The 12,843-nt window shown below is 39.1% G+C and overlaps 1 protein-coding gene across 1 annotated transcript in view; it reads right to left on the minus strand.

Annotated features, from left to right (window-relative positions):
* The window catches only part of LOC123987632 (mediator of RNA polymerase II transcription subunit 20), a 93,823-nt gene continuing 80,980 nt past the window's right edge, over window positions 1–12,843 (minus strand). The window contains exons 3-5 of the mRNA XM_046288994.1: window positions 3,207–3,463; window positions 1,913–2,023; window positions 1–1,833 (exon numbers count right to left, since the gene is read on the minus strand). Of these exons, the coding sequence (XP_046144950.1) occupies window positions 1,741–1,833; window positions 1,913–2,023; window positions 3,207–3,463 (461 nt within the window). The 3' untranslated portion in view covers window positions 1–1,740. The remainder of the gene's footprint in view (window positions 1,834–1,912; window positions 2,024–3,206; window positions 3,464–12,843) is intronic.

Consider the following 12,843-nt stretch of genomic DNA (forward strand, 5'->3'; position numbering starts at 1 on the left):
ATTAAATCACTATTTGATATGCAAAGAAATGTGCTTACATATCCGAACTTTGAACTTGGATTAAATTCTATAAATATATCTATTACTTTTTTTGATATATTTCTTTCGCAATCACGTTTCTTAATATTCACTTATGAATACATTGCACATTTTTTTTGTGTGTGTTAGGTACTAAATAAATTGGAAGAACAAGACGTTAAAAGTAGAATTGGTGAAAAAAATACAGGTATTCATAATATACTTTGTACATAGATATTTATAAACTTTTTATATTTAAGTTTACGATAAAATTTTAAATACAATGAACGATTGTTTAAATTAGCATACTTTTTATTATTTTTGTGATATTATACTTCAAGATATTAAGGTGTTAAGGTGTTAATTAATGTAACAAGAAAAAGTAACATTTACGATATTAGCAATGTTTCTATGGTAATGAAGGTATATTGAAAAACTGGCACCTCACTCGTTTATAAATATTTATGAATGTGACGCAAGTAAATTAGAAATTGATGATTCGACAAATTTTAAGGTAAGGCGTTAGTAGTCAAAAAATTAGTAATATTCTTATTTCATTCAATACCGTGTATACAACTACGTATAAAAATGAATTTAATCATTAATTATAAAAACATAAGTACTTGTTTTAATTACACGTATACATATAATGTTTCACAAATTTTTCATCTATTTTCGCTGAAAATATTAATTGTACATTTTATCAAATACTGTAAATTGGAGCATTTGAAATTAAATAATAGAATGGCTAAGCTTCTGAAAACCTCCATGCTCCAAATTGGCTCAAATTTTGGAAATAGATTCTTTTTTGATAAAAATGATTGCGAGAAGAATTTCTGGCGACTCGAAAAAAAATTTATCAGATGAATGTCACTCTCTATTTTACCGGCATAGCATCTACTGTTATCTACGCTTTCTACAACGACGAGAACAGTATCTCGTCGGTGTACAAAGCCATCGTGACAGTTAAAAACCAATAGACATAACGGGTGGATAACTGATATCAATGATTTTGGCATGCGTGGCCGGCTGCTTTTCAGTTACCTGTCAAATACGCTAAAAACACTCAGTTTTACACACGCATAACTTCTGAACCGATGGGTTTCGCGTCTTAAAACTAGGATTTTTAGATTCTACTCGTTAAATGCTTCAAGAAGATAAAAAAAGGCCATAATTTTTGGGCCCCTGAAGAAAAGTTCAGCCTCAGAACCGCCTACAAATCTGCCTCAAGTATTCCGGCTGTTATAATTGCGTCGGTAAAGTAGGGAATGACACCCAAATGATAAAATTTTTTTTCTCAAGTTGCCAAAAACCCTTCTTGGAATCATCATTTTTATTAAAAAGAAACCTATTCTCAAAATTTCAGCCAATTTGGAGCATGGAGGTTTTCGGAAGTACAGCCAAAATGTTTATTATAGATTATGAATTCCTACATTATCAATAATTTAGTCGATAAGAATAGCTCTATTGATAAAGCATTCATCAAAAAGTGCACGAAGATTTGGATAGATGTCACCACGGTACAATGAGAGGTTTTTTTTTATAAGAGCCACATGACACCAGTGGTACATATAAAGTTAAAATAAGCTTTGCACAATATTTTCCATTTATTAAATCAATCATTTCACTATAACGTAGTGCTTTCTCTTATCAGTCATGTGCTGTATAAACATTGAATAATTTAAAACTTACAATGAACAAGTTCAAAGAAACGCCTAATTTTTAAATTACACCTGTGGCTTTTCTGTATTGCCCAAAGTGTTCCAAATATTGTTGTATCGTGTCCAAAGGCTGATAAATATCATTCATTCGATTCTGAAAAAGAATTAACGAATTGCAATAGATATGCTTTCCCAAACCATTAACTTCACCATGTAACGATGTTAATTATTACTTGTAAATATTGTGGCGCTTGATTGGACACGGTAGATCCAAGGAACCCCTGCAAAAATTCACGCATCAATTCCCATGCGCTTCCCGGAACAACACAAGGTCTATATTCCACCTATAAAAAGAAAATATTAAAAAAAAAGAGCAAGAGCACTATAGCACAAACTTTTTAATTTCATCGAATTTTAAAAATTTTTCCATCGAACTAAAAATTATATTTTTCTTTTGAAAGGGAAACTCTAGTAGAGACATCGATCTGCTATTGTTCTTTACGCAGCCAGTTTCTCTTTCCCTGTCGATCAAGATAGTCTCAACAGGTTGTCAAAGGTTTGCCTATCGTTCCAATCGAAAGAAAACCTAGAGGTCGCCTGACTTATCTTTAGGAAACGAAAAAAAGAGCAAATCAACCCCATCGAAAGTGGCTGTAGCCTCCCTTGGACCTAATCTTGATCCGGCACCGTAGAAGGCTATTAATTATGAATTTCAACGGGCAGAAAATTATCTGTATCTCTGTACCGAGTGGTCCACAACATTCTTCTTCCCTGCTAGTCGAAGAAGATCGTAAGTTGTTGGGTCGTTGTAGTATTTCTTCCGGTGAAATTAATGGGGGAATAAGGAGCTTTATCGTAACGTATTCGATGTCGTGCGAGGGTATAAACAGCGCTGTTATCGATACGAATGGCCACTACGAAGGATCGCTTCGAGAGACCAACACATTGGCCACGGACGAACTGTTTCCGGTTTGTAGAACGGAAGTTACACCATTGTCACGGTGAAAGCTGGCTGACCGAAAAACATTTTCTGCTCAACCCTTTCGTTGAAACGGTCCGTCGAGACTTTAGGTACACATTGGACCACGTATAAATAGTTAATTGGACCGATTTTACAAAATAGAGCAGAAGACTAATTTTAAATAATTAGAAAGAATTAATTAATGATAAATAGAGACATTAACGTGATTCTTGGATAATTCGCGGCGATATTTCGTCAATTTCCAAGTTTAATCGCGAGTTAATTAGCTACTCGCCGTCCGACAGAATCCTTCGGGAGCCAGGCTGGTAACGAGTTTCGCGAAAATCAACGGGCCAGACATCTGCCACGATTATTAATTCAACCGATTATCCGGTCGAGGAAAAGTTCCTCCGGAGGTACGAAAAGTTTCGTCGAGTTTCTTAAATGGAAAAGATGCAGCTATCTCACCGGATTCTTGCATTATTTTTTACCCCAATTAGTTCCTCCGGGTGGAGGTATCGCTCGGGGCGATCAATTTTTTCTTACCATTCTTTTTTATCACTTACCTCGACGAGGACACCTTTGAAATTTTGATTGATGGTCACGCTGCCGAGTTTCACGCAGAAATCACCGATTTCGAACCGTGGACCTTTTGATTCGACTTTCTGCATCTTGTTCGTGTAGATGCTGGATATTTTGTACATTAACAGATCGAATAGTCCGTCCGCTATCAATGGCACCACCTTGTTCCCGGATTCCAGGATGGCGAACACGGATGCTGGCTGCTCGGAGTTGTGGAGAACGTGGAGGGTCCTTTGAACACCTTGAAAAAAGAAAAAAAAATATCAGTAAAAAGTGGTGTCGCGACGCGCCTGATGCGTCATTAAACTAAGATGTTGCGACGCACCTGATGATCCATCGACTTTTATCGATAGAAGGGTTAATTTGTCGAGAAGGAAATTAATCTGCGACGGGAGCAAGATCCGAGATAAATACAAACCCAAAAAATATTTGAATCCGATGAGATACGATGAAAAACAAAGGGTATAGCAGGATAAAATAGTCAAAATGAGCCGATTTTATTCAGCAATGTACCATTTTATAGCTTATAATAAAAAACCATTGTATACCAAGTTTCAACCCTGTATCTCAACCGGGAGGGTAGTTACAGGGTGAGAAAGAAAAATTGGTTTTTGCCATATTTTCCCTATTTAATGGCACTCAAAAAATCTGAAAAAATTCTAGAATATTCTAGCCATGTTTCTTTATGATTGTAAATTTTTTCAGATTTTTCGGTTGCAAATCCTGGGCGTGAAAAATCAAAAACGCAAAAAAATACTTGGATCCGACGAGATGCGATGAAAAACAAAGCTACGGTCTGCATTTTCGTTTTTACGCGTGGCGCGTGATATCCCTTTGAATTAAAACGAAGAACCAGCCTGGCCAATTAACGAAGAAAAACGTGAAAATTTCCCGTCGACGAGTCCACGAGTAAATTGATTCGATCGTTCTTGCATACGAATTTTGTTGGACGCAAGCGAGCGTGCCCGTTCTCGACCATTTCAACTATGACAGGATTACAGTCGATTAATTAAAACGGACGAGATGATGGCACGGTTCATGTACGGAATAATAAAATCGGACAGAATCAAATTACTACATTTCAAATGACGTACAAATATGACGGGTAATGAACGAAATTATCGCTCTGCCTTTGCCTCGTTATCGCATATCAAAATGACGTATCATCCTTTGCCAAAAATATACATTACCAGTGTTACACGATATTATTTCAAAAGAAAACTCTGACAATATTAATATTTAAAATGTAGGCGTTTAGTGGAGGGGAGAGAGTTTCGTCTCCCCGGACGCCTTGAGTTTGGGCCGGGGAGCGCTAGATGGCGGCGAGGTTGAACGGAGCTTCTCGCAAGCGCTCGCCCGGCATTCCGTCCGGATATACAGGGTGTACAATGACTACGTGCTCGACGTTTAAGGGATGATTGACAATGTGATGCTAAACAACTTTTTCCTTTGCCAAAATGTTGGCAGACGCTTCGTTTTCGAGTTATTAACAAAAAACACTGGCCAATCAGAGCGCGCCTTTAGCGCGGGCCGAACCACGAGAGTGTTTCGAATAGCGGTACGATAGGTGTCTGGGGCAGGGATGGTCTGTTTTGACAAACGGGTAGCGTTGATGTCAAATAAGTATAATTATTCAAGAAATCTATTCCGTTACTCCACTTCTATATCCCGGAAAGATTTTTTGGATTTCTCCAGACTAACTATTTAAAAAATACTGGTGGCTGAATGCGGACAGCTGCCACATAAGAGAATTGTCAAACCGGAGTAGGGGGTCAAAACAGACAGACCCCACATAACTAGGTAATTAATGGGTACCCTCCTTGGGTCCCCCTTCCCATGTATACATTTCCTTAATTTTAGGACCTTAGTATTTATTTTGTATCTAAGTTAGTCTAAGTTAGTTAGTAAGTCACCAAAGAAAGTACTTAGGGGTTTTTAGTCATTAGTAAATCTTATTGTATTTTTTCCCCTGATCTCTCACATATTATTGCGAGCTGTGATATTGAAAGTTGATATTTAATAAACATTGTTAATTCTAGTTTGGCATAGGTGCAATTTGCGAGACCCCATGTTCAGGGGCGGGTAGATTTTTGACTCGTGTATAACGTTATTGGTTTTTTTTGTAACCATGTATTCTATATTTGTACTACTGAAGCTAATAAACAGTTATTAAAAAAAAAGAAAAAGGGATCGTCTGTTGTCAGCCCCACTAACGATTCTGGCAGACGATCCCGAGACGAAACGCCTTTTCCCTCCTACAAAAATGATTTAGAAAAGAAATAAAAAATGATTTGCATTGAAATTTTTAACCCATCACTATGGCGTTCCCTTTCTGAAACACCGATTAATGTTCATGACGCCAAGCTCATCGATGACGGCGATAAATAAATGCCTAAGTGGTGTACAATTAAAGCGCGTAAAATTGTCCACGGTTAGCATGATCCGTAATTAAGAGTTTTGTCGTTTGACGCCGCGGAGAGGGTGCGTTATAATTAACCCGATAAATAATTCATAGTGGCGAGGTTGCGCGCGCCGATAGCCTGCTATTATGCGAACGAACCAGTTCGGTGGTTATTGGATGAATTATGAATATTCAGTGGAGTTCGCACATCGTACGTTTCGTACTGTCCACTATTAACCCTTTAGTTACAAACGTCGATCTATGGTTAGTAGTCATCCTCGTGATTTCTGTTCATTAGAATTGAACGATAAAAATTGGTGCATTAAACACGAATGCACGTACAATCATTTTAAGTGATTCTGCTCAGGAATGCGTTTAAAAAAGAAAAAAACGCAACTGTCGATAGAACGCATCCCGAACGAGTGGCGTGTCATACTGTGACCTATTTTCGCTTGTAATTCGGCGAAAACAATGCAGGCTACGCGCTTCTGATTAACGAACGGGCTGATTAGAAGGCGGTACCAGCCACCCCCTTATCGCAACACTTTCTAGGGTAATTCGGGAACACCGATCGTGTACGACCCTGTGACGCATTCGCATACCGCATTCTGCATCCCCTGCGTCGCTATATGAATTACAAGATCGGTGAAAAAAAATCTGCGAATACAAACGATTTTCGAAGTTTCTCTAGACACCAACGACGGTTGGTTAGTGTCTTTTTTGCTAATAAGTAGTATAGAGATATCGAGTTTATAAACTTTTATCAGGCGCATCGTCGATCGGCTTGGTAGCAGCTGGTACTTTTAATAAAGCGATCGCAAATCTTGTCGGTCGATGGAGCGAGGAGGAAGAAAAAACTGACCCTTCTCTCTTTTCGTCCTCCGTGTCTTATTCCCTTCGATTATAACAGCGTAAAAGATATTCCATCGAATAGTTGCCGAACTATTGACCTTGATAATAATGTTAGGGCTTTATGGAGAAAGCTGAAACGATGTCGAAGTTGAGCGAACCGGTGATCGATAAAGAGCCTTCTAATTTCACGTCTAACGAAGCGATCGTGTTTACACTGATTGTTTTTTATAATAAAAATAAAAATTTAGGATTTGACCGGAAAGAAATGCAAGCTCATTCGTTTCGATTGAAGAGATTCGTTTCATCGAAAATCATTCTGCCTGGTGGACAATAAAGTGGAGGCAGTCTGTCGATGTTCACCCTTTTTATTCTACCCCTCCATCCTGACACAAACAGACACCGCCGTGATCCCATTGTATTTCGCGTCCCTTCCTCTGCACGGGGTCGAAACGAAAAATCTAGTCATGGGGTACACGAGACTTCATTGTCGAGTAATTTATCCTGCATTCAAGCACCGTCCGATACGTTGAATCCTTTTCTAGGCGTGTCCACTCCCTAGTTCTGGGCTAGCTTTTTATTACGGTCTTTAATTCGCTATGGCATAGTACTTGTGGCCCCGTCATTACACTTCGTTGGACGTATTATCCTTTTAAATAGAAGAGGAAGTAGGTCTCTAGGTCCCTCTAGCTTTCTAAATTACAATACTAGGTCCCTAGATTCCTAACTTAGAATCTTAAGTCCTTAGATTCTTAGATTCCTAACTTAAAATCCTAGGTTCCTAAGTTTCTGAATTCCTAACAATAGAATTTCAAGTTTTTGGATTCTTAGATTTTTAACTTAGAATCTAATTCCCTACTTAACTTTAATTAAGAGATCCTAAATTTCTGAATTTTTTACTTAAGATCCCAGATGCCTAGATTTCTGTATTCCTAACAATAGAATCTCAAGTTCTTGGGTCCTTAGATTTTTAACTTAGAATCTAATTCCCTTCTTAACTTTAATTAAGAGATCCTAAATTTCTGAATTTCTTACTTAAGATCCCAGATGCCTAGATTTCTGTATTCCTAACAATAGAATCTCAAGTTCTTGGGTCCTTAGATTTTTAATTTAGAATCTAATTCCCTGCTTAACTTTAATTAAGAGATCCTAAATTTCTGAATTTCTTACTTAAGATCCCAGATGCCTAGATTTCTGTATTTCTAACAATAGAATCTCAAGTTCTTGGGTCCTTAGATTTTTAACTTAGAATCTAATTCCCTGCTTAACTTTAATTAAGAGATCCTAAATTTCTGAATTGATGCCTAGATTTCTTTATTCCTAACAATAGTATCTCAAGTTCTTGGATCCTTAGATTTTTAATTTAGAATCTAATTCCCTGCTTAACTTTAATTAAGAGATTCTAAATTTCTGAATTGATGCCTAGATTTCTTTATTCCTAACAATAGAATCTCAAGTACTTGGATCCTTAGATTTTTAACTTAGAATCTAATTCCCTGCTTAACTTTAATTAAGAGATCCTAAACTGTATCTAAGCTGAGAATCTACATTTCACTCTTTACACTCTCCTAATTCCAAGGATCTTTGAAAACGTCACGTCATCTTGATCATAGCAAGTATCGAGTCTAATCATCAGTGGACACTCAATACCTGACAGCCAATCGAAGCAATTAGTCGAGCGAGCACTGTATACGCAATCAAAATCGATTGTTCCTATGAAAGGACCCATTGTCCACCTTATCGTTCATCTCTCTCTCTCTTCCTTGCGTATAGATTTCATATTGCAACGGTGTATAGCCTTTGAATAGAAGAGAAAGCGATCATCGAGGACTGTTTCCACTAGTTGGATTAAAGGGTTACGAATGCAAGGAAAGCCTGGCGAGAGGGAAGGATATCGAGGGAAATTTGGGCCAGCTTTGAAACGTCGAAATTCAATCGAGTTTATTAGCGGAGCTCGAAATCGAGGTGCTTCCTTTGCTAATTACCCAGCTTAAGTCCATTGTGCCATCGCTCGTTCGCAGAAGACTGCATTTATCTCTCTTCAACCAACTTCAATCTATAATATCAAATAAAATTATTATTCAAATTGAAAATTAATTTTATCATTTTCCATTCAAACAAGTCACAGATCCCTCTAACGTTGACAAATGTTTTAATTTCAAATCACCCACGCAAAGGATGAACCAAACTTCCCTGACACCCGGTACAAGCGGTGGTAATCATAAACGAGTCCGAAAGGGGTAGATATCGCGTCGAAGTGGCGAGATTCGTCGTTTCGTCGTCGAAAACCGTTCGGTCCTCGTCGCACTCGGTGGCGACCGACCGACCGACTAGTAGGGGATGGGGGTTGAAAGCGTTGCGCAGGGGGTTTCGTTGCGCGATGCCACAGCCAACCCCGACTCTAGTATCTGGGGGGCTGTTTTCTCCCTCTCAGTTGGCCGCGATTCAGCGCCGGGTGTATGTCCCGTTCGTCGCGGTACGGCCGACGCGTAATATCACCCATCGCCGACTACCATCATCATTTTCACGCCGAATCACAAGTGTTCTGTTGTCGTTACAAAACAAAAGCAGCCGTTTAGAAAGAGGGATCAGTGAAGGTTCGAGAACGGATGAGATCGAAAGTGGTTCTGTTTTCATCGGATCAGACGAGGATTCAGTTTCTAACGGATCGTCACCGGACACCAACAGATTCCATGATTCGACGAACGAGTTACGGGTGTCGGGGCTAATTGGAATAGCTGACTCGGCTAGCGGATAGCTAGATTGGATAACACGGCTGGAGGCAACTGGGAATATAAATAAGAGGGGAAAAGAACAGTTTCCGGGCTGCCGTGCTGGAAGATTGATTGCGTTCAAAAGGAACTGAAAATGTTCAATTTCGAATATCTTTTCGAATCATCCACGACGGGTGCGCTATAAGATCTTCCGTCGTGCGTTTGAATAGAAGGAAGATACTGCTGGTATAAAAGGATCAGGGGCTATGGGAGTGGGAATCAGGAATTTCGACGGAATCCTGGAGCAAGTACGAGGCGCATCCAGGGTGCAGCTCGGGAACGGGAGGATGAGACGTCTCCAGGAAACGGCTACATCGAACAATCGATCGCTGCTTCGACGATAATTGCTAAAGCCGTTGCGGCACGCTATCTTCCCTCCGAGAGGTGCCTACTGCCGCCTTGCTAATGCGTTCCGAAGGGATCCTCGCTGGTGCACGCTCGAACGTCGCCGCTGATCGTCTCGAGGATGAAAGGCACGCGTGACTCCTGAGGGAACCGACGTCGACGGAGAACGACGCTCGACGAGAAGAATTATCATCTGGACGATCTTGGGAAGGATTACGATTCCGAGAATCCATGTTTCTATGGGAAATCATTGGTAATTTTCTAAAAAGTGCAAGTTCCAGTTCTTCACCCCGGAAGGAAGATTATTTTCATTGGATACACTATGTTAATTGCATCAAAGAAGAATTCGAATGAACGGTATTAATTTTTCTAACAAACTGGGATGATTATACGCGAATTCATAGAAGGGAACAACTTGACCAATGATTAAAACATAATTCGACGAGCAGCAAGTTTCGAGCGGTCGATTAGCAGGAAACACGGTGCATCCGGTGAAAAACGTGTGTCGAACATGCATCGGTTTAGTAGGTCAGCTCAGAGGGAGAAAGAAAGTTTGTAAACTTGGGGGGATGTTCGCGAACCCCTTTCGACGCTGGGTTGCATAAACATTTGAGAAATAATATTCGAATTCGACCTTATCGAATCTGGAGTGTACTATGAGAAGATACTCGTGGGAATTGAAAGAAATTTTCACGGTGGAGTTTGCAATATTTTTACTAACCACTTCAAGTAACCAACATCGTAATTGTGATTCTTGAAAATTTCCAAGAAGAAAGGAAAGAAGTATCTAGGGATGGAATTTGAAATGGAATGATCGTGCGTCATAGTGTGTGAACCCTGATGCTGATAAGGGTGGTGGTGAGTCTTGTCGAAAGCGGGGCGAGGTGATTAATCGGCACTGCGGCGGATACGTTGACGAGTCGATGCAGCCGGACTGCACGGTTCGTCGACGCGATTTTCCTCGCTTTCCTCCTCCTTCTACCGACAAGTTTGCCAACGACTGGACCGGAAGGGGTGAATGACGCCTATCCCGAGGCAAGGAACCACGGTTCACCATGGAATCGCGAACTGGCTCGAATTTCTTATATTTCTTTTCTATCTCTACACTTATCATTTGAAAATTACAATTTAATCAAGAGAAATGCAAATTCTCTTCTGATGATGGAAACTAATGTTCAAGGCAATAACCAGAATTTCGGTACACGATAGAATACCTGTTTAAATATTTGATCATGGATACATGTTTCAAATAAACATCTGCAATCAAATCAACTTTCGGATGGCGGACCACGAAGAGTGCCCCAATTTTAATTTCTAAATATTACACTGTTTCTTCAAAAATTCATACATTTAATTTCAGAAAAAATAATGTAATTTTCATTATTAAATATTACAAAATTTAGTATATAATTGAAAAGTACCAGTTAACGAAACGAATGCGAATTTAAGTTTTCCCGCGTAACAGTTTATACACAAGTGGTGGTCCGCCACAGGGCTATACCAAAGAGGAGGTATAACAAGAGGCGACACTCCCGGCGGCACCTTTGATGTCGATGATTCGCTGTCCCTTTAAATGGGTTGTATCAACGAGCGGGAAGTTTGAATGAATTGGATGTAATACTTTCTTTTCATAACAATCTTTTATAACTAGAAACCTTTTTGCGTCGTCAATTTTTCTGTATATTATTAATCGAAGTATTTACATTAATTTTACATAATTGAAAAGTGGGAAAGTAAGAAATATAATAAAATGATAATATTAGAAAATATATTTGAAGACATTGAAATATTTATGAAGTCTCCTATCTTTTTTAACGCAAGTTTTAAAATCCCTATTACTATATTTAAGTGTATAATAAATTTTTAATCTAATGAACAACTTTAATAAATATCCTAGAGGAAAATTGTTACAAGGATGAATAAAACCAGTTACATTTCTACATAAATGATACATATTTTTACCTACATGGGTGCGAAGTAAAATAGAATTCCTGGTTTATGACTCTTGCTTTTTGGAGCATTCTGACAAAGAAGTTTCCACAAAATAGGGTATGTACGTAAATCCACAGTACAAACTAGTCGCGCGTTCACGACTGTTCATGACTGAAAACGAAGATTGCCGAATGGACCTTTAAATGGGTTGTATCACTTTGTCTCTCTCTACAAGTAGTTTCTCTCTCAGAGTGTCGCCTCTTATTATACCTACTCTTTGCCTATACTGTACATCGTATAGGGTCCTTTTTGTTACACTGTTACACAGCCGATTCTAGTACTAGCCGTGCTGAAGTAAAAATGGCAACACCGCGGGAGTCCGGTCTGAATATATCAACACCTACCCGGACTCTCGGCCAATCAACGTCGTCAGACTCCCGGGCTTCACATAGCCTCTTTGGTTTCGTTCCAATAATTTTGCTTGTTTCAAGGTTTTTAATAAACATATATACACGTTTATCAATTCTTAAATGCTTCAATTTGGTCCAAAGATGGTTTCATTTTGCTTTATACCTAAATTGTCTTGAAACCACTATAAATATTTCAAATATTATGCTTCACAACACCAACCTACTTCAAGAGTATACTGAGTTGCATTGAACTGGTCGCAGTGAAGTTGGCTACAAATTCACTAACGCTATCACAGTGAATGTGTAGTGAATTTGTAGCCAACTTCACTGCGACAACTTCGATGGGACTCAATGTACACAAAACATATACAATCACATTTATAACAATTTTATACGAGCACATCACTTCTACTTGCCATAGTTGCAACGTTTAAGTATTGTTTATACATAATTAATACAAAATAGTGTATATTACTACAGCTTTTAATTAAAAAAAGACGGTAATTACAATTCCGAGCACAGGACTCTGTTTTTGAAAATAGGACTCCCGATTGTCACGTGAGAGGTGTTGCCACGTTGTTCAACATGGCTAGTACCAGAGTTGGCTGTGACTGTCATTCCCTGCTGGAAAGCCTACGGGAAAGGGCGGGAACTTGGACCGTAACTATTTTCCCCGGGGGAAGGGCGATTTGATCGCGAATGTACACTGAGTTGCATTGAACTTGTCGCAGTGAAGTTGGCTACAAATCGGCTCGCCAACGCTGCGTGAATGCGTTAGTGAAGTTGGCTACAAATCGGCTCATCAACGCTGCGTGAATGCGTTAGTGAATTTGTAGCCAACTTCACTGCGACAAGTTCAATGCAACTCAGTGTACACATATGTATATAAACTGGAATACCGTTAAATGAA

Source organism: Osmia bicornis, chromosome 15, assembly GCF_907164935.1.
Source record: "Osmia bicornis bicornis chromosome 15, iOsmBic2.1, whole genome shotgun sequence".
NCBI classification, from domain to species: Eukaryota; Metazoa; Arthropoda; class Insecta; order Hymenoptera; family Megachilidae; genus Osmia; species Osmia bicornis.